At 40.1% G+C, this 27577-nt stretch overlaps 1 protein-coding gene across 4 annotated transcripts in view; it reads left to right on the top strand.

The window, feature by feature from the left end:
- The window catches only part of etv1 (ETS variant transcription factor 1), a 146738-nt gene that overhangs the window by 10880 nt on the left and 108281 nt on the right, over positions 1-27577 (top strand). For all 4 annotated transcript variants that reach the window (XM_048523889.2, XM_059654494.1, XM_048523907.2 and 1 more), the window contains one exon: positions 58-111. In XM_048523889.2, coding sequence (XP_048379846.1) covers positions 58-111 — 54 coding nt within the window. The remainder of the gene's footprint in view (positions 1-57; positions 112-27577) is intronic.

Below are 27577 nucleotides of genomic sequence, written 5' to 3'. Positions count from 1 at the left end.
TTTTGTTTAACATTCAGTATTTTCACACATTTTCCTTCTTGCTCTCCTTTTCAACAGCTCAAGTCCCTGACAATGATGAACAGTTTGTGCCAGATTTCCAGTCTGAAAACTGTAAGTACAGTATGACTCAGCTGATTACCCTTTTTCATTCTGTTTATAAAATTGAGCAAATAACATTTTATGGTGTTTTGGATTGAAGAAGGTGATGCGCAATGGGGTTTTTTTTCCTTCCCTTTCTGTGTAACATCAGCAAAGCCAGGATTTGGGCTGTATGTTATGAATGAGGCTGTTGTGGCTGCAGTCAACTCTAGGAAATACCAACTGGATCAAGGTGTTAAACAGAGAGAGATCTGTCATTCATATGTTCTCTGGACTGAAGACAGATGGGGAACCAATTGCATGCAGTTTCAGCAGCTCGAGCCAACTCTCGTTACAGTAACATGAATTCATTGCATGCTGTATTGAAAAAGCTGGGCAGTCAGTTTAATACACAAACGTTGGTGTTGATTAATGCACATAAATCAACCTATTACTGTTTTGCAGTGAAAATTTTCAAACTGGGATCCCCAAGTTCATCACGTTTCAGAATCTTTTTCAATGATTGATGTTTTCTTCCAAGTAGTTGACATCATATTTCGGAAGCTAGGGTGGTGTCCCTGGGAGTGTGCTAGTATCTTCAGGGGGTCCTGAACATACATACACACACATTTAATAGGGATAATTTTAGATGCTGATGTCCACAGGCTTAATGTAGCTGCTCATCAGGAATTTACAGACACCAGGAGCAGGTACCCAAACTTTTAAGAAATACTTTCCCAACATCTTGTAGAACTTCATTACCTTACTCTGCATAAACCAATACACATAAAATCAATATGTATGGTGAAGAACGTGAATACTTCATAGTTTACACTTTCTAATTAAATTTGCACAATTTTAGCCTAGCTGATGCAGACTCAATTTTTTTTCAGTTGTTCAACACTCAAAATACTTAGTAGTCAAGCATTATTATGAAACCTTAGTTTAAAAACAGCTTCTTTTCTTTCGCATTATTCCTTGCTGTGTACTTCTACCAAAGTAGAATCATACAATTTTACAGTACAGAAGGAGACCATTCAACCCATCGTGTTTGTACTGGCTCCTGAAAAAGCTACCCAGCTCATCATACTCTCCAGCCCTCAGATCTCTGTAGCCCTCTAACTGCATCACTTTAGAATATATTTCCAGCTCTCTTTTGAAACCTTTATATAAGATTCACCTCCACCATTCTCCCTGGCAGTGCATTCCAAATCCTAACAACTCTTTGATTAAAGATCTTTTTCTTTATCTCAATCGTAATTCTCCTCCTGACAATCTTAAAATGGCTGATTGTGAAAATCACAAAATAATTTCACACTTTTTCACTGAATGTTATTTTATCACGATTTAATATCTTTCCTCCAAAAATAACTTTTAATTTCAGTTGATGAAGTTTTTAGTTTATTGAGCTGTCACGTATGCTAACCCCAGTGTTAGTGACCTTCAGATGATCTCCAGATGGTTTAGAAGTAAAAGCATACATTAATTAAAATGCTGGATTCCATCGTCACCAATACTGACAAAATGTGGTCAATTAAATCAGATGTTAAGTTTGAGTTGACCATGTTTTCTGGCCACAATGGTCCGGATGACTTTGTCCGTTTTACAGGCTGTATGTCAGTTACTGATTACCGGGGTACTGCTTACCAGTTTGCTTTTGTTTAAATGTTTTGTCTCTTATTCACAAAGTGCTCACAAAAGTACCTTTGCTTGAAGTGACTAGAGTGATGATCAGTATATGGTCACATGCTGGACGAATGGCAAGTCTGTATCATATCTGGTGTGTGTATGTGAGTGTGTGTTTGGCGACTAAAGGGAAAATGTTGAGAAAGAAGATGGTGGATTCAATCTTCCCAGGCCCTGAATGACTAGGGCAGTTACTTGGGAAACTTTTGTGAGAAATTCAGCAAGGCCTTCCTCGATGTTAGGAGCAACCAGTTATATTTTCCAACTGAAGTCTGAATATTGAGATGAGACTCTCGCTAATATGCAGTGAGAAGTTTATTAACAGGGATTATTGCTTATTATCACCTAAATTAATACCTAACCTCAACCTATTCGTATACACGATCCTATTCCAACTCATGCTGGATAGAAACTAGATGCCAAGAACTGTCATCATGAATGTCATAGCGGGCACCGGCGACTCCTGCTTGCTGCTTATTCCTCCGGACTTCCATCTAGGACACTGGGCACCAGTGCCTCATGGCACCCTTCCAGGCAGTGTCTGCACGCATGCATTCCACCTGTGCCAGCAACAGTACATCTGTTTCCACTTACTTTGTAACACAGCTACTAAGCCAGGAAACTTGCCATGGTTGTCAGCAGTAATCTGTCAAGGAGGTGGTCATGTTGCTGTATGGCACCTTATGCCATCAGTGTATGTGGAGAGTGTATTGTATGGAAGCAAATGACTGTGCCTCGAAGTTTGAGAGATAGACCTCAGTCAGGTTGAGGGAGAGACCCAATAGGGAGTTCTGTACAATAAGTTCAGGGCAGCCTCTGCTTTCAGCCTAGGGATTTGGGCAATGACATTTGGCCACTCCGGGCTGTCAGGGCCAGGCCTCACCCTTGTAGGGAATGCTGGGAACCCCGTCACCCATCTTGACTCTTCCTGCCCTATTGTCAAATGAGGGAAAGGGATGGATTGATAAAGTGAAAGTGGGTGGCACAGCTATTAGTGCCAGTACACGTAGGGGCAATTTGGTGAGGAGCCCGGAGTGAGGGGGTGTGCAGAAGCCAGGAAGGGTGAGTGGTCTAAGAGAACTGGGGTGGGCGTGAATACTGACAGCGAGTAACAGAAGGTGTTGCAGGCAACATTGACAGCGTTAGAGCAATTTCCTTTGGGTGCAGTGAGTATAGTAGTAGAGGAAAAGTGAATTTGATGTGGCCGAGAGAAGTCAGTTGCACCTACCTGTTGGAGTGGTGGAAGTCCTCATCCTTCTTCCTAACAATGCTGGGCCTTCTTTTAGATGGCTGAAACCACACTGACCAGGCTGCCAGGGATGGTGTCATGGTCTCCTCTTGCCAGTTCTTTGGGAAGAGGAAAACCATTCTCTTTACCACTCCATCCAAAAGGATTTCCAAGTCTCTGTTGGCAAAAAGAGGTGCTAATTTCTTGTCTGCCACGTCCAGGTGAAATATCTACCAGCACTTGACCTTGTGCCTGAAAACATTTTATATATAACCCCAGCGCCAGCCATCCCAGGGTATTGCAGCAGTGGCGAGTACTATCAGCTGTGACAAACGAGAGGGCCAGGCCGTGTCAGCCAAGAGGAGTGTCATAGGGCCATGGTATATAGTGAACAAGATAAGTTTGGCACATTAGCACGAGAAAACTTGCAAGGCCTCACAAAGAGAAACCTTCCATTAAAACTCAATGAAAACGTTACGTTGCTGAAATATTGTGAGCTTCAGCTTAGGTTACTAAATATGAAACACGCTTATCTTTTAGAACAATTGTTTTGGTCTGTGAGGCCATCCCTGTGATTGCTGTAGTTTAGTGGGATAGAGGATTTGCATTTGCGTAGTGCTGTAGGCGAGAAATGCCTGAAAGTTCTTTTTGTACTGTGAATTACTTCGGAATACAGTTGCGCTAGTCAGGTAGACATTCATTTTTTTGCACAAGAAAACTTTACAAGCAGTAGTGGCATAAATAGCAGTAAATAAGCTATCCCATGTTTTGTGTTGTTTGTTGATCGAATTCTAGCGGTGGTTAGTTGTTACTGTTGCCAATCAGAAGAGGAAACCATCCCAAACCCAATTTTTAATGACATCTTTGCGATCAATTATGCTCTTGTCAATTTATTCAGTGCTGTAATGCATGTGGATTGACACTGCTGCTGTTAAAGTTAGAAAAACCCAATTAGAACAAGAGCTTAACTGTGTTTCTCCAGCAATGAGCATTGGCTGTTTACAAAAGCTGAACAACTGTCCTCAGTGGTACGTAGGACCTGGTTATTCATTTCTGTCTGACTGAAAAACCGGCTTCTTAGCTTACGCTGTGCACCATCACAGCACATTCAACATTGTTAACATATATGAATGTTACAGTGATATTGGCAAAACGTTGTGATAACAGACAGAATGTCACAAGTGGACGTTTTGGCTGGTTTTACAGGCAATACAGTGGATTTACACATCCAAAAAATCCTTAAATCCATATTTGCAAATTTTTTGCAACAATGCACAAGCAGTTCTGGCGCGCATTCAGCATCTTCAACTGAGCCTCAGCACACGTGGACAATTAAATCATTTACAGTGGCATACATTTTAGGAGGTCATCCCAGTTATGAGAATTTGAGACTGAGTCCTGATAAAGGGTTTTGGCCAGAAACGTTGCTTTTCCTGCTGCTTAGATGCTGTCTGACCGGCACTGCTTTTCCAGCTCCACTTTTATTGATTCTAGCTTCCTGCATCTGCAATCCCTACTGTGTCCAAGTGTGAGAATTAGCTGTTGTATTTTATTTACACATGTGTCTTCAATGTCTGTATGCACATTGATGCAGTGTGATTACCTTTGTTTGGAGGTGATCAGCCTGACCTTTGGCTTTGAATTTTATTATGAAGTGTTGAAGATTTAAAAGGGTGGCTCATTCAAGCATTCATGTGTAAATCTCAATATAAAGTTCTGTGTCTGCTGATATTTTTGTAATTGTTCATGCAATATTTATGATTATCCTGATCTTGGCACTGTTTTGCTTTAAAGAGCTTCTGCTTTTTCTCTCAACAGCCCTTCCTTCACCATTAAAATGTGGATTTGTTATGCACAGTGACAGATGTCGAGAAGCAAGTTTGGCAAACTGCTCTGACAGTAAACCTGTTAACATTTCAACACTGCTGTAGCTTTTTAAAGAATGCTGCAGTTGTTGGAGGAAGGGATGCAGTGTAGCTAATCAATTTTATGTCCTCTAGCCCTGTTCTCCCCAAATAATCTGGTGGCTATTCTTAAGAATGCTAAAAATGAGTGCTAGTCAGCAACTTAGAAATGGAAGACAACTCACTCATATCTTTACCCTACTCAAAATGTGCACATTCATATCTAGTCACTGGATAGTGATCAGGAGAGGCAATTCCTTTTCTAGCTAAGACAACCTGAGACAATTTGTAGCACTGTATCGCAACTCTGTCTGGGGTCAACTCAGTAAGCTCAGACCTGGATATAAAAACCGAAAGAACTGCAAATGCTGTAAATCAGGAACAAAAATAAAGTTGCTGGGAAAGCTCAGCAGGTCTGGCAGCATCTGTGAAGGAAAAAACAAGAGCGAATGTTTCCGGTCCCATTCTGAGGCAGGGTCACCGGACCTGAAGTGTTAACTCTGTATTGTCCTTCACAAATGCTGCCAGACCTGCTGAGCTTTGCCTCCTACTTTGTTTCAGACCTGGATATGTCAGTTTCTCAAGGAGCGCAAATATGGGTTGTGAGACAATATCTACTGAACAAGTGATCCTAGCGTCATCAATAACAGAATAAAAATTTATAAGGATATGTCCTTATAGACAAGGAATTATTGTAAAATATGTTCATTGGTCTTTTAATCAATATTGCAATTATCTCAGATACAATGCAGCAGACTCTAGATATGAGATCTGATAATTCTGTGAACTAGTTAACCATTTATCTATTATTTCATGTACATTTTGCTCAGCTTTTTTTCTCTGTACCTTGTGATTTTAAAATTTAAAAAAAAGTACTCTGTAGTTTGGTGGGAAGGAGGCAAAGGAATAAGCCACCGACTGCTAATCCAGATAATCAGAGATTCAGGACTCTGTAGTCTTCTCCTGGGAAATGTGACTCCTGTGGTGGGATTCAAAGGCCTTGTTAAAAGGCCTAAACTCTTGCTTGCTGGGACAGGATATTATGTAGCTCTAGTAAAGAAAGTATAATAAAAGCATTCTTGAAAGGTAAACGTGATTAATAGAGTCGGGTGCAATAGATGAATTTATTTTTTTTTGTATTTTAAGGAATGTAGCGCTATTAACAACTGAATGACCTTGAATGTCGAAAAACAAAGTAATTTTAATTTCCATTGCCATATAACTTCAAAACGGATTTCTATGTAGTTCCGAACACGTATATTTTATGAAACAGAACTTGGAGGAAAATTGTCCAATCAGTGAACCAGATCTGAATTTGGAATATTTTAAAGGAATAAGTTTAAGATTTGGTACTAAAAGTGTATTGCTTCCTTCCAAATGTAATGTTTAAATTGATTTGAAAATGCGCATTACTTGGAAGAAGCAATAAAAGATAACCCTAATACAGAAAGTTCTCCCTGAATTTACAAATTTAAATGGGCTGATCCTAGTGCAATTGTCTGTAAAAAAATAGAGCCAGTAGAAAAGTAATCAGTTTGGATTTTGGAGGCATTAATGGTGAAACATAAAGGATTTAACAATGTAAAGGACTACATTGAGAAAATGAACTTCTTTGACGATCTCTTAATGGGGTAACAGTAACTAATTTTGTCAAAGTGATGTACTCCCCCACCCAGCTCCCTAGAACGTTGCTGCTATGACCATACTAGGGTTTGGATTCAGAGGCAATGAAGAATTAAAATGTTAGAAATACGTTCAAAATCTGAACAGACAACTTGGAACGGAGCCTAATTTTGTTTTGGATTCTGGACATTGACTACGATTTCAGTAGCTGATACTTGTCTTCAGTTTTGCCGTGAGCCATGTACATGATACTGAACCATTGTCAGAAACTTCAACTGAAGCCAGCCCATTAAGGTCATAAACTCCCAATACAATAGAGATGGAAACAGTTGCTGCTTCAGCTATGCTCAGTCCCCAAACATCCCATTTACAGACTGCCAAACTCTGTGCCTTGTAAATCTAATTGATTAATCTTCCCATGTAATCCTCCCAAAGCTTTCAAGGCCTTTCAAGAGGGGCACAATGTTTGTATCTTACAAAGTTGTGAAAAAAGAGATTTTCTGCAAGGTTTAGGTATTGAATATTGTAAATTAGGATTAGCTGGACAGAAGGTGCCAAAGAAATCTTTTTATTTCACAATTTTCATATATTTTTATCTCATTTGATTGGTTTTGTTTTACAGATGAATGGCAGGGTTCAGTGTGTTTAAGTTGGAGTGAGCTTTAAAATAAACAAGTAATTAAAATTCAGCTTTCTTTAGCAGCTTGGGTCAGTGCAATAACTGTGATTTGACCTTTGTTATTTTAGAAGCTTGAAGTACAGACCATGTATTAATATAATTTCAGACAGCTATTTTGTGTTTCAACATAATGCCGAATCTTTATGTAGCAAAACAAAGTGGCAATTATGATGAAACAGAAATCTGGAGAAAATAGAGTAAATGCCCTTTCAAAATAAATAAAAATCCAGACATTGTTGGTGAACAGGACGGTGGTACGATTTCGTTTTAGAGAATATTAACGAAGCGACTATGAACGCAAGCACAGTTAACTTGATACTGCTTAAATCTGCAGTTGTCACTTTCTTCTGTTCCTGAATTAAGTTTTTACCTGTACTCGGGCAATCTTTCAAGATTCAGGCTGGAATAGCAGTTTATTTTATGCTACACTTTTCTATCCATATAAATGTTGGCACACAGCCCGGGATACAGAGCTGTCTGATTGCCCTTGACTTGCTACATTGTGGTCCGATCCTATGACAGTCTTTCAGTATAATACTGCGCCCCTTTTGGCTGTCTCTTCATCCTGGATTCCCTCCACTCACTTATCCTTTCTGAAATATACTGACTGCAGCTGGCTATCGCCAGGGTTTCTGATGAGTTGTGCTGCTGCATTGCAGCCAACGAGACTGATAGTACATCAGAAGGTGAAGCAGCGAATCAATAAATCCAAGCCCTCCTCTTGTGAAAAGCTGATGGATTGATCTTCAATTAAATGTCTGAGTTTTTGTCTTTGGAACTCTGAAACCTCACCATTGTGACACCAGCAGCTTTTCTTTTGCTTAATTTTTCTTTAAAGGTATAGGATCTGGTTTAGACTAGACTGCTAGTTTGATAGAAAACTGCGCTAAAACATATAAGGTCAATCAAAAATCACCCCTTGCATGTTGTGTAACCTTGGCCTTAATTTTAGCAATATTCGATTTCAGTTAAATAAATAATTGATACTTGGTTTTTGCTTTGTTGAATGAACAAGGGCTCAAACAGAATGATGTCGCACTTATCTGTTTTTAGTAAAGATTTTTCTGGCTAACCCCTTTTACCATGTTTAAAGCCCAGAATGTATTTAAATGCTTTGCAAAATGAAAATTACATTCCAGTATTCAATCTACAGTATTACTAAACTCTTAACAGAGATGGCTCCTGCTGCTCTGGCAGCTGGCTTACAGCCGAGTTACTTCTCGTGATTAAAGCCACGTGTAACTCATATACTTATGCATTTGTTACACTGCTACATACAAATGTACATGTGAGCCAGTCAAATATTTCAATGGCATCTGTCTTAGTCCTTCAACCCTTAGAACAAATTGAATACATTGTGATAACACAACTGGTCAGGTGGTTCACAAGTTGAATAGATTGTATTTGAACAAGTGTGAAAGAAAATAACACCATTGTACAGCTAATGTAAATTACCACAAAATGCATTCACATTTTCATGTATCACAGGACTTGAATTTATTTAGCCCTTTAGGAACTGGAAGACACAAAAATTGGCCATAAAATGTGACTAAACTGCCTGTTACAGCATTGTACAAAATTGCTACATTTATAAACTGTATCAGGTACAGAGTCCACATTTTAAATTTGGGAAAGGGCTTAAACTTCCTGAGATTCTTTCAATAATTAAATCTAGAATAATTTTCAAAATTTATACTTTGTGATGTTGTAAAACCGAGTACAACTGATTCTTTTTTTTGCATGAACAACTGTGTTGATGGAGAAGAACAAATGCCTAATACTGTGGATGCTGGAAATCTGAACTAAAATCAAAAGTGCTACAAGCATTCAGCATATCTGGCAGAGTTTGAGGAGAGGGAAACAGAATTACCTCTTCAGGTTGATGCCCTCTTATCCAAACCAGCAGTTCGCTTTTGCCAAGCAAAGCAGTGAATTGGTGAACTTTTGATTCTGCAAGTCAACGGCATTGGGATTTAGGAGCAGTGCGGTTTTGCAGTTTGCCACCCTAAATGTCAATGTAAAGGCCATTGTAATGTTAATAATGATCGGCTCAGAGGCCTGATGCCTGCATGCATCTGCGACTTGTGCAAACATATAGCCTCGCCCTATAATATCGTTCTGTGTCCATAAATTGCATTTAACAACCATTAGAAAGCTCACTGGCAGAAATTCATCCAAGGATGTGGCTCAAACTTTATGAGATATTAAACAGCATCACTGGTGCTAATAAGGTGTTTATTGCCGAATTTTTTTTAAGTCCCTATAATTCCATTGACTTTATTATCTTTAGAAGCTGTTTAATTTTAATAGAAATTTGTTCAAGGCCTGTGCAGCTGGCTTTTGGTACACAAGTCATAAGTGCTGTCTTCTGTTAACGTTGGAAGTTGGGTACTCTGCAAGATATTAAACTCTGACCTTGGCCTTTTTGAATCAGTGATCAGCAGAATTATGTTGCTGACTTTTACAATGTATGGCGATACTTTTCTGTTTACGCTTCCTGTTTTTCATTTTATTTTAATTTTTAATTCAAATCAATGTCAAGATCTGCAACTCAGCAGCAAGTGACTGTAACATTGTTAAGTCTCAGGATTCCAAATTTAGTTTTGGAGCTATGTGTAGTCATCAAGTGCCTGATGCTGTTTTCATAATAGGCAGGAGCAGTTGGTACTGAACTAATGTTCCCTCTTGGTGGTTAACATGTTTTATGAATATAGGAAGTGATATATTTTATAATATCTGAGTGATACTTAGTGTAGAAGTGAAATGCTGAATAAATCTTTAGCTTAAAATCACAACAGCATCTGAATGAGAGATTAATTAATTAATGTTTTGGATATCACCTTTCTTCAGACCTCCATACTTCCTGTGGTGTCCAGAATATGTATCAACAATTTATTAAATTCATGGCTGTGTGTAATACTACACTACTGTGGTAGCCATGGTTTGGCATTTTTAATGATCTGCATGCACAATAATTTAATTCTCTTACTTACTTTGATAACAGCCATCGCCATAACGTCTAATCCATACAAAGCCTGCAATGAGTCTTATAGGCTTGAAAGTGTAATTCCTGTAGGTAAAATCTCCAACAGTTTAGGAGCAAGAAGAGGAAACTCTAAATAAGTGCGTGCTGCAATTTCTCCAGCCTCCTCCCGAATGGTATATGCAATGTTGAGGGTTACCTCACAAAAGGTTAAATCATTAGATAAGGACCCATGGTGTTGGAGGTAGTATATTGGCATGGATCACTGTCAGAAAGCCACGAGTGGGGACAAGAGACCTGTGACCAATGAAGATCTACAGGGATCAGTGCTCAGACTGCAACTGTTCACAATATCTATCAATGACTTGGAGGACAGAAATGAATGTACTGCAGCCATATTTTCAGACGACACTAAAATAGGCAGAAAGGCAGATTGTGAGAGGAATCAACAGTTTACAGAGAGATAACAACCGGTTAAGTCAGTGGGTGAAAAAGTTGGAAAGTGGGGTATATTATTGGAAAGTATGAAGTTGTTCATTTTGGAAGGGAGAATGAAAGAAAATAATATGATTTAAACAGAGAAAAACTGTAGAAAGCTACAACGCAAAAGGTCTATGGGAGACTTTGCTTCTTTGGGAGCAAAGAAAGCTAGCATGAGGTGCAGCAGGCAATGAGGAAGGTTAATGAAATGTTGGCCCTTATTTCAAAGGGTTGGACTATAAGAGTGGGAAAGTTTACTGCAACTGCCCATTATCCAATGAGACCACATCTGGAGGACTATGAGCACTTTTGGTCCCCTTATCAATGAAAAGATATTAAAAGAAATAAAAAATATTGGAGTTTGGAAGAATGAAAAGTGATCTCATTGAAACATAAAGGATACATATGGAGCTTGACAGGGTAAATGCTGAGAGAGTGATTCCCCTCATTGGAGAATGTAGTACCAGAGGGCAAACTGTCTGCATAAAGACAGAGCCAGCTTAAAACTGAGATGAGGAATAATTTCTTTTCTCAGAGCGTTTTGCATCTTTGGAACTCCTTGCCCCAAAAATAAAGTTTTGTTGGGGGGTGCTGCAGAGTCCTTATGTGTATTTAAGGCTGGGATAGATAGATTGTTGATCAGTAGAGGAATCAAGAGTGACAAGGAAAGGGTAGGAATATGGATGCAAGGAACGATCAGCCATGATTTTATTGAATGGTGGAGCAGGCTTGAAAAGATGAATGGCCTACTCCTGTTCCTATTTCTTAAGGACTTGTAGTCAATCTTCATCTTATAGATGGGGTCTTTGGCATCAGTTCATGGAAAACAGCTAGTAGGAGAAACAATGCTTTTCTATTTTGGTATTCCGGTCAATTTCAAGCATTTCCAAGTCTCACAGCTGATTCAGAATTAAGGTCTCTCACCTTTCCCGCAACAACTGTGCTTAACTTTTAGAATGTTCTATCCTACACTAGTTATTTTTTACATTGGCCATTCTGATTGTGCCTGGCTGAGTTCGCCAAATAATGCTGACACTTACAATTTCACTTCGTAATTATCTTAGAAACTAGATTGAGACTGTTGTATCCCTTAACTGAATTATTGCAAAATGTGAGAAGACTGAATCAAACTTAGGTGTTTGAAATAAAAGTTCTGTATGTTACTCAGTATTTCTTGATGCAATTCTATCATCCTGCCATTCTGACTAACCAGTGATTCTGACAAGAATGTTGTTCAAACAATATTAATGTCCTGTGCCACTCCAAATTGTTGGTACAAAAGAATATATGAGGCTGTGGTCAAGAAGAAGAAGGAGGCACAGGTTAGGTCTAGGCAGCTGGGATCAAGCGAATCCCATGAGGAGTAAAAGGGGTGCAGGAGCATTCAAGAGTCATGGATTCATCAAGGTATCGAGCATGGAGACGGATCCTTCGGTCCATGCCAACTAGATATCCTGAATAAATCTGTTTCCATTTGCCTGTATTTGGCCCATGTCCCTCTAAACCCTTCCTATTCATATACCCATCCAGATGCCTTTTAAGTACTGTAACTGTACTAGCCTCCACCACTTCCTCTGGCAGCTCATTCCATACACACATGGAAAAAAATTGTGTGTAAAGAATTGTCCCTTGGATCCCTTTTAAATCTTTCCACTCTCACCATTAAACCTATCCCCTTTAGTTTTGGACTCCTCCACCCTGGGGAAGAGACCATGTCTATTCACTCCATCCATGGCTGTCATGATTGTATAAATGCTTATAAGGTCACCCTTAGCCTCTGAGAGAAAATAGCCCCAGTCTATTCAGCCTCTCCCTATAGCTCAAACCCTCCAGCAACATCCTTGTAAATCTTTTCTGAACCCTTTTAAGTTTCACAACATCTTTCCTGTAGCAGGGAGACCAGAATTGCATGCTGTATTCCAAGAGTGGCCTAAATAATGCACATTACAGGCATAATATGACTTCCCAACTCATACAGACAATGCACTGACAAATCAAGGCACGCATACGAAATGCCTTCTTCACTATCCTGTCTACCTGTGACTCCTCTTTCAAGGAACCACGAACCTGCCCTCCACGGTTCCTTTGTTCAGCAATACTCCCCAGCACCTTACCATTAATACTAAAAAGAGAAATCAGGAGGGCAAGAAAAGGACATGAGATAGCTTTCATGAATAATGTAAAGGAGAATCCAAAGAGATTCTACAAGTATACTAAGGGCTAAAGAGTAACTAGGGAGAACTGAAGGTCCTTTAAAGATCTATATGGTTATCTATGCATGGAACCACAGGAGATGGTAAAACCCTAAACAAATATTTCTCATCAGTATTTACCATGGAGAAAGACATGGAAGCTAGGGAACACAGGGAAGTAAATAATGATGTCTTGAAAAGAGTCCACGTTAAAGAAACGGAGGTGCTGTAGGTCTTGAAATGCATAAAGATAGGTAAATTCCTGGAACCTGATCGAGTGTATTCCAGGCCATCTTGGGAAGCAAGAGTAAAAATGGTTGGTCTCCTAGCAGAGATATTTGTATCATCGATAGCCATGGGTGAGGTGCCAGATGACTGGAGGGTGACTAATGTTGTGCTATTACTTAAGGAAGGTGCTAAGGAGAAGCCAGGGGAGTGCAGAATGGTGAGCCTAATGTCAATAGGGGTTAAGTTTTTGGAGTGGATTCTGAGAGACAGGATCTGCGTGCATTTGAAAAGGCAAGACTGATTAGGGATCGTTGGCGTGGCTTTGTGCATACGAAATACTCTCACAAATTTGATTGAATTATTTGAAGGGGTGACGAAGAAGATGGATGAAGGCAGAGTGGTAAACTTTGTATACATGGACTTCAGCAAGGCCTTTGACAAAGTTTCATGCGGTAGACTGGTTAGTAAGGCAGGATCACATGGGATCCAGGGAGAGCTAGCCAATTGGATACAAAATTGGCTTAATGGTAGGAGACAGGGTGACAGTGGAGGGTAGTTGTTCAGACTGGAGGTCTGTGACCAGTGTTGTTCAGCAAGGATCGGTTCTGAGTCCATTGTTGTTTATCATGCATATAAATGATTTGGATGAGAATATAGGAGGCCTAGTTAGTAAGTTTGTGGATGACACCAAAATTGGTGATAAAATGGACAGTGAAGAAAGCTATCTAAGAGTAAAATAGGATCTTGATCAACTGGGCCATTAAGTCAAGGAATGGTGGATGGAGTTTAAATCAGATACATGCAAGGTTTTGCATTTTGATAAGGCAAACCAACACAGGACTTCTCTAGTTAAAGTTAAGGCCTTGGGGAGTATTGTCAAGTGGAGAGACCTAGGTTACAGGAACATAGTTCCAATAAAGTGGTATTACAGGCAGAGAGGGTTGTGAAGAATGAGTTTGCCATGCTTGGCTTCATTGTTCAGAGCAGTGAGAATAGGAGTTGGGATATCATGTCACTGCTGTACAAAACATTGGCAGGGCACATTTAGAGTATTGAATACCATTTTGGTCGCCTTGCAAGAGGAAGGATATTATTAAGTTTAGTTGCATAAAAGATTTACAAAGATGTTATCGAGACTGGAAGATTTGAGTTAAAAGGAGAGGTTGGATAGTTTGGGACTTTTTCCCCTGGAATGTAAGATCCTGACGGGTGACCCGAGAAGTTTATAATATCACATGGGGCGTGGATAAGGTGAATTGCCAAAGTCTCTTCCCCAGGCTAGGGGTGTCCAAAACTAGAGGGCATAGGTGTAAATTGAGAGGGGAATGATTTAAAAGAGATCTCAGGCGCAGCTTTTTCACACAGAGGGTGGTGTGTATATGGATCAAGTTGCCAGATGAAGTGGTATAGGTAGGTATAATTAATTTAATTTAAAAGACATTTGGACAGGTATTGGATCAAAAAGGTTGAAAGGTAAATAGGCCATACACAGGCAACTGCGACTAGCTCTGTTTCGGAAACCTAATCGGCATGGATGAGTTGGGCCGAAGGGCCTGTTTCTGTGCTGTATGACTCCACGCCCCTTTGACTGTTATACTTCCATTGTTTATGCAGATAAATCTGAGCAAGCTGAGGTTGGCCAACCGAAGTGCCACTTCAGCTGCTTGTATTTTGTAACATTGTACATCAAATGCCATTTTTCAAAATGTGGTTTTGTACTACAGCATTTCTTTATAAATGGCTCAACTTTTTCAATAGTGTAGTCATGTATGAAAATCACAAACTCACTCAGTTCTGTACAAAGGGCTCACTGATACAGACCAGGCATTTGGTTTAAGTAGACATATTTATCACTGTTGATGTGATTCTTAAAGGGACTTCGGTAATTTACTGAACACTGCCAGTTTAAACGGTTGGTCAGTTAGAAACGGTGATGAGTTGTCATTGTCATGGATTTGGTTTAGAGATTCTGTCATCTTCTGTTGCTTGTCACTTTAATGGAGGTGTGCACTTCGGTTGAACAGGGTATCAAGCTGAAGTGTGGATCTCATTCAAAAGCTTAAATTTTCAGCAGCAAGATAGGTAGCCGTGGTGCAAGATTTGAACCTCACCCGATAAAATATTTCAAGCTATGCTGGGTTTTCACAAATACCGCTAAATTCAGCTCAACATAACTGTGATTCTGATCTACTTTTCAGCTTAGAAGGCCAGCCCATGTTGACCTGTAAATCCAAAGTGAGCCTCACATTTGTAAGCATTGTCAGCAACAGGTACACCCTGTTGTGTTGGCACCTGTTTCACTTTGACTTGCAGATTGTTGCTGTATGCATGGCAGAAGGTTCAAACAAATGAGAATAGAGGTGATTTTGCTTGTCCTTCAGTAGTTCACTGAAACAGAGAATATTCAAAACAAATAGCATATGAGAAGAACATATAAATTGGCACTGTCCTTAAATTTATCTCGGTTGTGTTCTAATTGCAGTTAATTGATACTGCCTTACTGTCACAGATATAATTCATTGCTATTTCAGTCACTGTAAACAAGTAAGATGCTTTAATGGCTCCATAAAAGACTGCTGAGCTGATAGCTGAGATTAGCCCTCTTAGTAATGGGTTTTGGGGAGTACTTAGCTTGGGTAAATGTACTGGAAAGGAGCTATTGAGAGGCTGTGATGTATCTCAAGTACTTACTGTTGTACTGATCTGGGAAAATGGATTTAAACAGGCTGTTGCATAGTGGGTTTGGCTTCTCATTCTAGAATTTGTTGTGGATTAAGTTTAGACTACTACTTGGTAGTGCAGACATTTCTGATTTGCTGTTACAATGAAGTCTCCTATCTACAAATATAATGACTGGTACTGCACCTTATTGGTGCTTAGAATCATTCTAACATGCATTTCAAAGTGACACTGTATGTATAACAGCGCGGTATTGGCTGTTGAAAATCCAAGCGTACAGAATAACATTGGCATCCTTACAGGCTTGTGCCTGTGTCAAAATGTAGAAAGTCGTAGTTTGTCCCTTACTCAGTGTGAATGTGTACATGAGTGTCAAGGTCCCAAATTGCAATGAGTTCTTTTGCAAATCACTCCAATACGTGGCTTTGTAAATTGAGAATTTATTAGTAAAGGGGACAAGGGGAATATAGAAACAAGAGTGGGTCATTCAGCCCTTTGCGCCTTTGGCCTATATCCCTCAATACCTTTTGCTTAAAGGAAATTTATCCGTCTCATTTTTATAGTTAATAACTGATCTAGCATCTGCTCCATTTGCAGAAGGGATATGTTTATTGGTTAAACAAAATACAGAAAGGAATCAATCAGTGGCATAATGCTATTGCAGTGCGGAGTGTGAAATTGTGAATGAAATTATTCCCAGTTCTTAAATGTTATATTTTTGATGCATCTCACTTGATTCTTTGCAGTTCGTGTAAATGACAAGGGTTTAATCTTTCTATTTTTATAAAACAATTATTCATTTTTAGATAATAAAGGAAATGATTCTATATTTCATTGATCAATAAGTACCATTGCAATGCACTTAGTGCTATCTGTAAACCTGATCCAGTGTAAGCCGATCTACAGCAGACTCTTGATTTAACAAAAGCTTCCTAGTCTCTGCTCTCAGCATTATCTCCACAGTAGAGCTGCCCTAATAAGATATGAACCTGGTTCAAACCCACTTTAGTTTTTGTGTCTTCAGTATGACTGGATTGTACAATACATTGAATTTTTAGTTACTCTGCACAGCAACTGGATGACAAGTGGTTTCTAAGTGTGATTTTATTTTAATTTTTTTAAAGATCCTTTTCACAAACCTGCACCAACTCCACGCAGCAGCTCAAAGGACATTCTTGCCTTGTCACTGGAAGCTGGTCACAAATGGGTAACTTGTTCTTCGAGTATTCTTTCCAATTTCCCCAATACACTACCATGTTCCAAGTTCAGAAACACACCCACGACCTGTCCCCTTCTGATCGAGGAATACTTCATTTCTTTAAACTGTTTGTTTTATCTGGTTTTTGAGAAGAAAACTTTCCAGAAAGTCACATCATAACTTATTTAGATCTATATCCACATGAATGTAGCTATTTGCGCTGAAAAGTCTCATGGTCCGAGAAGTCCTCCCCCTCTTAGCTCAGAGGGATCATGACTGGGAGTTTATTTCAATGTACTGTCAAGAAATAATTAAATTTAGAATGAATTAGATAAGGTGGGACTTTATATTTTGAGGTATTTTGACTATTTATCTAAGATTATGCACACAGAAATTAGCACTAATTACAGAACGACTAACACAAAAGTAATAACTGCAATTAAAAAGTGTTTCCATTCTCCCATTCACTCTCCTTTTCCTTGCATGTGGTCATTAATGGTGCTGGTGCCTTTTTTTTAGTGCTTAAATGCTTGTTAATCCTGACTGCAAACTCATTCATCTGAATAAATAAATTTGAAAGAGGAAATGAAAAGAATTACTCCAGGTTAGAGCCCTTATGCTGTTTCATCCTATTTAAAGTGTTATGAAAAAATGACTCCATAACTAATTTAAAGAAAGTAAAATTATTAATGTCAAAACGCATAGGTTTTCTTCTACCATTCACTTTCCCACATTTGCGAAGCCTCCACTAAAATTTTGCCTGCTCTCAAGTTCCCTGAACCAGCACCTGAAGGCTCAACAAATCCTCAATTGGAAGACCACACAACAAGTAGGAGTTCATACTTATTACACAGCCTCCCCAAAAGCCCCTTCAGTTTCTTTGCTGGGTTTCCTGCCTGACCTAAGTAAGCTGACCCATTCTGAGTACAGTTTCATCTCTCTGAGATGGCTTTTCTCCATATGTTGTGTGTCTTGAGAATGAGAGCCTGTCAGATCACAGTGAATTATCACAGTCGAACTTCATTGTGTCCTTGTATGGTCAAGGTAATGTGCAGAAAGAAATTGAAAGGAATTGGCAGCCCTGCAGGAGAGTTAAATAAGACTTGTGAAAGCATTGGTTGAAGAGATTTTAAAGAACGGCTTTTACAAGGCGCAAAGCGAAGGAAAGGGGCATTTAAGGAAAGAGTTTCAAATTGTTAGAATAAGGGAAATGAATGGTTAACCCCAAAGAGAGGAGCAATACACAGGAAGCTATAGCCTGAGGATAGAAGACACTGGAGTGGATTAGAGCTGCAGAGTTGTGGTGGAGGAATGCATTTGGAGGTGAGTGAAGTGATTTTGTTTTCAAGAGAGGGGACAGAGGGTCAGTTCCGGAGTGATGTAGAAGCAGGGCCTAGTGCAAGACTGCCGTAAGTTTCTCTCTTTCTGAACACCTCAAATTCTGAGGAATGTAAATCATTTGCAGAAACGTCATTCAAGCAATCAGAAATACCTTACTTTCACTTTCTGAAGTCTCTTGCTAGAAGGTTTGGGGATTCTGACCTTTACCTATGCTATATATGGGCAGTGCAAGTTCTCATTATAAGAAGTGGGTTTTCTGAAACTGCTCACTGATGTCTTAAACATATTGGTTGTTTAAATCATGAGAATTTTAGGGGGAAGTAAGTTTGGGTGGTGGAGAAGGATTAATACCCTGAAACATGGCATTGAGTTGGGAGCTCAATGATTCACCTTTACAGGTGAACAGGGAGTCATTGTGGAGCTATTGGGTAGATGTTCTAAATATTTAAAGCAACAATTATCTCCTATTTAACAGCCAATGTTTGGGTTTCATGAGCTGTGTGGAACTCACCAGGATCAACAAGGTGAGAGCACAGTGGGGATTGGTTCTTCCATGAAATCAGTAGCCTTGAAAACTTGCAAACAGTAAAATTGATTAGCTGTAGCCTTGCCTCAGTCAGAGACCCACTGCCCTTCTTCTGAGAGAATGTTTTCATGACGATTTCCATCTTCTTGTGGCACTTCACTTATCTAGCATGGAGTTCCCTGATGCCAGTTTTCATTACTAGAACAAGCACAGAGGATGCTGGAGAAGTTCAGTGGGTTTAGCAGCATTTGTAGACAGAGAAAAAACAGAGGTAACAGTTTGAGTCCAAATAATCTTCTTCAAAAGAAAGGTTTCTCCAGCAGACTCTGTTTGTTTCAGATTTCCAGCATCTTCAGTATTTTGCTTTTATCTGAGCCTTTGTTATGTCTTGGGGGCACTTTATGCAGTCCTGCGTTGTACCTATGAGCTGCATAAACAACACAAGCAGTATCAGGAGGATCAATAACCACACCATCTATCCTCTTTGACACATGTTGCTCTGTGACGCTGGGGAAACCAGCACTCTAAGGCGAGACCCTCAACACAGCCTACAGGCAGATGATCAACTCTTTCATCTTGAATTAGTACTACCTCTTTCCCAGCAGATCAGGTCAGCATGCATTGTCAGTGTTTGTCAAGATGATGTAGCAGGAAGTTCACCAGCACTGATTCCCTGCCTCTCCCTGGATTGAGCCATCTCTGTTTTGCTTTGCAAGGAGAGAAATGAAAGCAGTGTAAGTGTGAGAAATGGAATAGTTACAGAGAAAAGAATGACATAGAACATCTAAAGAAGTGTGAGACACTAGATGGAGCTGTGGGATGAGTGGAGGTGAGGTGGACAGAGAACCTGATAGTGGGGTGGCTTTCCTAAGGCTACTTTCCGTGATTGTTGCTGAAGGGTTATGGAAATAATTTTATAGTTCAGCGATTCTGACCATTGCAAGAGCCTCTATAACTACTGTACTGTGCTGTACAGTTCTATGTTCAATGTTCTATAACTAGAAATTTTTCCTTTAACACGCATCTCACCCATTCACTTTCTCATAGGCTGGCCAGTGCAAGAGTGTGACACTGGCCGAGCTAAGAGGCCAACGTAAAATGTCATGATTAAACAATAGGTTTTTAACCCACAACAGGCCTCCGTGCTGCCTGGTTGTCTGCTTAGATAAAATCTGCCCATACATTGGTGCTGCATTCAGTGATAATGAATGGAACGGATTTCAAACTAAAATTCCTAGTCCTGCATCCATGTTCCGTTAATTTGGAATTATACATTGCCTGGTTTACAAAAGCACTCCAGTGTCCAAGAGGATAACAGCCTTGTTGTAAATCGTTCAGACTCATTTTCTAAAATGTTGTACAATATGAATTGAAAGGTAAAATGTTGTGGAAGCAATTCATAATTTATGGAAGCAGTGGGTTCATTGTATCAAATGCGTTGGTGGTTCTAAGCATTTCAAGGTTATTACTTCTACAAAGTGAAGAATAACAATTTAACGGTCAAGAATAACAATTTAACCCCAAATTAACGGTCTGAGGTAGTTTGTTGATTCCTGTTTTAAGATCGCGTGAGAGAGATACAAATTTTAAATAGTGATTTGGCAGTTGTCATGAAAAATACATCTGAACATTTTATTAGGTTGGCGATGTTGCAAAGTGTGGATTTTATTTAACCTATAAATAGTGTCATGGGTGACTGAGATCCTGACTTCTTTTCTGAACTGGTTTCGTCTCGATTTTTTTGTCATCTAGTTCAGACATGTATCTTTCGTGACAATAGTTCATTCAGTATTTTGGCCTTTCATTTCCCTTACAAGATCTTTAAATAAACACCAAGGCCCAATCTTTTCTGTTTACATTACTATTTTCATGTTTATCCGTGGCATCATTTTGAGCACATTTCATGTACTGTTTGGAGGACGATAGATGCGTGCTCACTTTTATTTATGGTGGTTAAAAGTTTTCTTTGATGTCGCCACAATGTAAAGGAGCAGAGTCAACAATTTCTTGTTTGTATGCAAACTGTCGCCCATTGCATCAGCGGTAGCACAACTTGAAAATGCAACTGTATTATCTTGAAACCCAAACTGAGATTGCGAAGGAATGTTTACAAAGTGCCTGATATTATTACCGATAGTCCCGCACAGTATACTAACAAACACACAAAATAAAGCCTTGGAAAACATATTTGATAAAGGAATTAAATATTTTTGACATATGGACAGATGTTTTTTGAAGTAAAAGAACCACCTTTCCTGAATCTTCATGATCATAAAATATGTTGCTGACTCCCTGACAGTTCCCCCGTGTAATAAAAACTGACACAGCTGCAAATATACCAACAGCTACGACTACTTGACTAATGCTTTATTCAAAATATGGGCAGGTTATGATGATTTTCTTCGAAATGATATGGGACAAAACACACACTGATCAACAAAAGATCATTGAGGCTTGCATTGTGCACACAAAATTTTATTTACAGCCTTAGTTTTCATACAAAAGGTGTAATAGTGGAGTCCTATTCACACATCAATTAATGTAAGCCTGGAGCTACTTTTTGTGTACAATGCATTATACATTTTGGATGATCCACCAGTTCATGTTGGGAAGTGGACAAAGTAGTAGCAGATGGAACAATTGTCAAAATATTTGACTAGAGACGTGCATTTGACACAATTAATGACTGACTTGTATAGAACTTGCATTTCCTTCACTTAGAGACACTGTTGATAGAATTGTCATGTTTTCTTGCTTTCGATATAATTAATTCTGACTATTTGACTTTCTCAACATACTTATATATTTCCTTCGACATTGACTAGTTACTACTAGCGTAGTGCTGGACCAGTCATCTTGGTTGGTTGGCCCTGAAGGGCACCTTTTTGGTTTGGTTTGAACATAAGAACGTAAGAACTAGGAGCAGGAGTAGGCCATCTGGCCCCTGGAGCCTGCCCTGCCATTTAATAAGATCATGGTTGGTCTTTGAGACGCAGCTCCACTTACTCACCCAATCACCACAACCCTTAATTCCTTTACCTTTCAAAAATTTATCTACCCTTATCTTAAAAAAACATTCAGTGAGGTGTCTTCAACCACTTCACTGGGCAGGGAATTCCACAGATTCACAACCCTTTGGGTGCAGAAGTTCCTCCAGACCTACATCTGCTTCCCTTTATTTTGAGGCTATGCCCTCTAGTCTTAGTTTCGCCTGCTAGCAGAAACAATCTCCCTGCCTCCACTTTGTCTATTTTCTTCATAATCTTATATGTTTCAATAAGATCTCCCCTTATTCTTTTGAATTCCAATGAGTATAATCCCAGTCTACTCAGTGTCTCCTCATAGTCCGACCCTTTCAACTCTGGAATCAACTGAGTGAATCTCCTCTGCACCCCTCCAGTGCCAGTATAACTCTTCTCAAGTAAGGAGACCAAAACTGCACATAGTACTCCAGGTGTGGCCTCACCAGGACCCTCTTCAGCTGCAGCATAGCCTCCCTGTTTTTAAACTCCATCCCTCAAGCAATGGCAGACAAAATTCCATTTGCCTTTTTAATCACATGCACAAGGACACCCAAATCCCTCTGCACAGCAGCATGCTGAAATTTTTTACCATTTAAAACATAGTCTGTTTTGCTGTTATTCCTACTAAAATGGATGACCTCACACTTATCAATATTGTACTTCATCTGCCAGACCTTTGCCCACTCACTTAGACTATCCATATCTCTCTGCAGACTTTCAGTGTCTTGTGCACATTTTGCTCTACCACTCAATTTAGTGTCACCTGCAAATTTTGACACAGCACGCTTAGTCCCCAACTCCAAATCATCTATATAAATTGTAAACCGTTGAGGTCCCAACACTGATCCCTGAGGCACGCCACTAGCCACTGACCGCCAACCAGAAAAACACCCATTTACCCCTACTCTTTGCTTTCTACTGGTCAACCAATCCTCTATCCATGCCAATACATTACCTGTAATACCATGCAACTTTATCTTATGTAGCAGCCTTTGGTGTGGCACCTTGTCAGATGCCTTCTGGAAATCCAGATACACCACATCCACAGGTTCCCCATTGTCCACCATGCAAGTAATGTCCTTAAAGAACTCCACCAAATTAGTTAAACATGACCTACACTTCATGAAGCCATGCTGGGTATTCGCAATGAGAAATTTAATATCCAGATGTCTTGCTATTTCTTCCTTAATGATAGATTCAAGCATTTTCCCACCACTGGAGTTAAACCACCTGGCCTGTAGTTACCTGCTGCTTGTCTACTTCCTTTTCTAAACAGTGGTGACACCTTGACTGTTTTCCAATCTGCAGAACTACCCCAGAGTCCAGTGAACTTTGGTGCATTTGCTATTTCCCTCCTCATCTCTTTTAGTACCCTGCGATGCATTTCATCAGGGCCAGGAGACTTGTCTACCTTTAGCCCCATTAGCTTGCCCAGCACTACCTCCTTAGTGATAATGGTTTGGTTTGCATGTACAATAATTTTCAGACTGAGAGACCACTTCGGACAGGCAGCAGTCTTCGAGATGACATGATCAGACAAACTCTTGATGAACTAGCACACACAGGAAGCCTGTAACTGGGTTGTCATCATCTGCTGATTGCCATTGTCAGCAATCACTTCCTTGTGACTGTGATTGCCTGCTGAGGAAGTTTCATGTCACTGGTCAAGGGTTTTGTAGGTCTAGAGCCCCATCTTTGACCATACATTTTAGCAGGTGGAATTGGCCCCTGGCCTTGAGATCATTGGCATTCCTTTGTCCAATTCCTTTTCCATACTTGCTCTTGATCACCATGTGTTCTGAAAAATTGTGTCCCTTTATAATGGAGTTGCCTCCAAATCAGTTTCTTCTGACTGAAGATCTCCCGTATATAGAGTTGATAGCCAGAGACTATTTCTCAGGGCAGAAATGGCTAGCACGAGGGGTCATAGTTTTAAGCTGGTTGGTGGAAAGTATAGAGGGGATGTCAGAGGCGGGTTCTTTACACAGACAGTTGTGAGAGCATGGAATGCGTTGCCAGCAGCAGTTGTGGAAGCAAGGTCATTGGGGACATTTAAGAGACTACTGGACATGCGTATGGTCACAGAAATTTGAGGGTGCATACATGAGGATCAATGGTTGGCACAACATCGTGGGCTGAAGGGCCTGTTCTGTGCTGTACTGTTCTATGTTCTATGTTCCATATATTGACAGTTATATGGCGTTTCTTGAGGAAAGCCTTTGGGGAGTTTTTGAAGCATTTCCTTTTGTTGACCTCTTGTCTGAATGCCTTCCTTGACCTGGGTGAAGAAGATTTCCTTTAGCAATCAAAACTAAGGCATCTTAAGCATATGACCAGCTGGGTGGAGTTGCTTTCGGATGAACATAGCCTCGATGATGGTGCTGTAATCTGCTTCAAGAACACAGATTTTAATACACCTGTCCTTGCAGTTGATAAACAGAATCTGTCTCAAACAATGTTGATAGGACTTCTCAAGGTTCTTGAAGTGCCATCTATATGTAAGTCAAGTTTTGGGAGCAATATGGAAGAGTAAGAAGGATGACTGCCTAATGCATAAGGACCTTGGTATCAGCACAGATTGTTGAAGACTCTCAATCTTAGACATCCAGATTTGATGCTCACAGATTTGGTGTGATGTTGAATCTCCACATTGATGTCAACTTTGATGAGAGGTAACCTCCTAGGTAGGAGAAATGTTCCATGAATAGAAGGATTTCTCCACCAATCTTGATGGAGGAATGGCCCGGAACTTGACCTGGGACAGGGTGGTCAAAACTTTGAGTTATCTTGAGGCAGAGGCTGAAACCAAATCCTTGCTATGCTTCCACAAAGGTTTAATGAGACTTAAAGATTGTGCTGCGAGAGAGCAGAGATGACAGTGTCATCTGTGTGCTGAAGTTTCATAGGCGAGGTCAATGTTGTTTTCTTCTCTTGGATTTCAGCCGATTGAGGTTGAACAGTTTTCTGTCTGTCTTGTAGACAGTGTCCACAGCAGTGGGAAGCATGTTTGTTATGGTGTATTGGTTAGCTGAGTTGGCTGGACAGCTGGTTTACAATACAGACTTATGCCAATAGCGTGGGTTCAGTTCCCTTCCAGATGAGGTTAATGTGAAGGACTTTACTTCTCATCCTCTCCCTTCACCTGAGTTTGTGGAGAACCTCAGGTTAAATCATCATCAGCGAGCTCTTCCTAATGGTAGAGCAGACCTATGGTCAGGAAAGACAATGGTGACTTACTTGCTCACTGCATTATGTTTTGGGGGATCCTTCAATTTCCTGCTCAATGTCTGAGGCAACCATTGAAAAATAGCCAAAGCAAACAAGGCATTATAACCTTTATCCATTGCAAAAAAATGGTGTTGTAATTTTATCTGCTGGTCCAGACTTGCCATTTTTCTTAAAAAAAATCAATTCTAACGTTCCTGCTTAAATGTGTTGAGATTTCACTTTTTAATGAAATATCATACATGCCTGGCTATTTTTTTATTCTTGTCTCAATGCAACAGGAGGCTTTGAGGCACTTGCCATTTTTGTGATTTCTGCTGTTATCTGATAAGTCATCACTACACAATTCAAAAAGGTAGAGGAGCAAAACAAAAAGAGGAAAGAAAACTAGCATGCAAATGTCATCATAGCATTATCATCTAGAAATAACTGTTCAATTGCTTTTTGTTGATGTCCCAAAATGGTTATGTGATTGAAATAATAGGGACGGGCTTACATGCCTCTCACAGATTTGACAGGGGTCCCTAACTCGCAACAATATTGGAACTTTAGAGTGGTATCCTGCTGCACAGAAATGGGAGTCGTGAAATTGGATCCGATGAAAGGCAATGATGGTCTGACAATTCCATTAGGCAGCAGGACCAGTTTTTAACTCTGTTTGTGGATTCAATTATTTTCCAACCTCCTTACATCAATGTTGTTGTGAATTTTGGCTTACTTCTATTCTGTGGCTTTGGGTAGTTTATTGTACATTAACTAAGTTTCAATTCGCAAAGTTTCGTGGAATGTTTCTTTTTGTGAGTGCTAGAGAGTTTTGTCCCACAATTTTATGCTGCTGGTCTTATTATCAATGTACCATGACATCACACTTTACCAGTGCCAAAACCTTTCTAGAATTTCAGTCATTGGCATCGTAGTTAAAGCCCAGTTCTGTACCAAGTCAAACAGTGCCAGTCGGGATTAACGTAATGGGAGGGAGACAAAATAAAAGTATCTGAGAACACAGGTACGATGGTCATCACTTCATAGCAAGTACAAGCTCGCATCCATTAATGTATTGTTATTTTAGATCATCACCTGATTGATCAATGTAACTGCCTCGACAAGAATGAAGCTACAGAGGCTTCCTGTCCAAGTGCACACCATGTTTGATCCCTGTTTAAGGGAGTGCTACTGTACATAAAGCCCAGCATGGCATAGCATCGTTATTGTTCAAAGTAGGAGCATCACCTGCTGGAAAGTCTTCACACAGTTGAAAAGGTTAATTTTTGTTGGACAGCTACGAAAGTAAACAAACCAAAAGACAAGTTGCATTTGTTTTTGGGAGCAAACAGTGACCGTTTGCCTTTCGAACATCAATCAGTGAATGAATGATCATTGCATCTATCTCATGTCCATTGGAACTTGGTGTTTATGGTGTCCTGTTCAGCTTTTGCATCCAACTCTCTGTGCAGCTCTATCATACTGAAGCTGATGTTGCTCCTGTGCAATGTCCTCATCTTCTTCCTCGGAAGACAGCTGCTACCCTCCCAGACCTTCAGTGTCTATCACATCCCCTTTAGGCCTGCTCCAGTTGTGCAACATCCAACATGCTGGGTTTATGCAACATCTATTGGGAATGTACTGCAAGGGCAATTCAAACAGCAGAAAGGCATCCTCAGGTGCCCTACTGGCTGCAGAATAATGTCCTTGATGGAAGAATGTATGTTTGCTCGGCCTTCATCAGCGTTTGTGTAATGGAGTTATCAACCATGGTTGCAGTGTGTAGCCCTTGCCTTTTAGTATCCAACTTTATAAAGCATCCAGCCCTTAAAATGAAATAGAACCAAAAGAGACACAAGTATCATTGCAGCTTCCCAGATACCTGGTGCAGAATGTGGTACCAATGACTACAGATGATTGTATTTTGTCTTTTCAATTGATGAAGTCTGCTGCATGATATGGCTCTCACACTGTAGTGTGTGCACAGTTTATAGAACCCTGCATTTTGTGGGATGTCAGCTACTTTGGAAGAGCCTACTGTCCTGGCTGCAGCACCGACCTCATCGTGGGGATGTGAGATGAAGTGATGTGATCTGGCACAACTTGCATCAGTATCAGCTTTGATACATTTCTGAGTCGAGGAGCATGAAATCCCACAGAGGCCCCCATTGAATCCTTGGAAGCAGCCAGTAGATTAAAAATTTATTGTAGCTGTCACCTTGACGACCACCAGAATAGGTGTTCACCTACCCCTTCAGGATCATCTGATGGTGGTAGCAATGCACTTCATTTATCTGAGGAAATGGCATTGAGGATGATTGGCTGTGGACCTCTTGTACCTGCTGTATGTCCTGAGGGGACCTTATGCCACTAGTTCTTCATACAGTATCTGTTCGGTAGCTGCTGGCGATTGGTGTTAGTCTTGAGCTTGTTGGTATGTTTATTTCTCCCCAGTTCCTCCTCAATTCCTCTGTATCTTCATAGATCCGTGGCTGCAGTGACAATGACCCCTGTTGTGGCTG

The sequence above is a fragment of the Stegostoma tigrinum genome, chromosome 2 (genome assembly GCF_030684315.1).
Source record: "Stegostoma tigrinum isolate sSteTig4 chromosome 2, sSteTig4.hap1, whole genome shotgun sequence".
Lineage (NCBI taxonomy): Eukaryota > Metazoa > Chordata > Chondrichthyes > Orectolobiformes > Stegostomatidae > Stegostoma > Stegostoma tigrinum.
The sequence above is the reverse complement of the archived record's forward strand: the minus strand, read 5'-3'. Positions and strand labels throughout refer to the sequence as shown.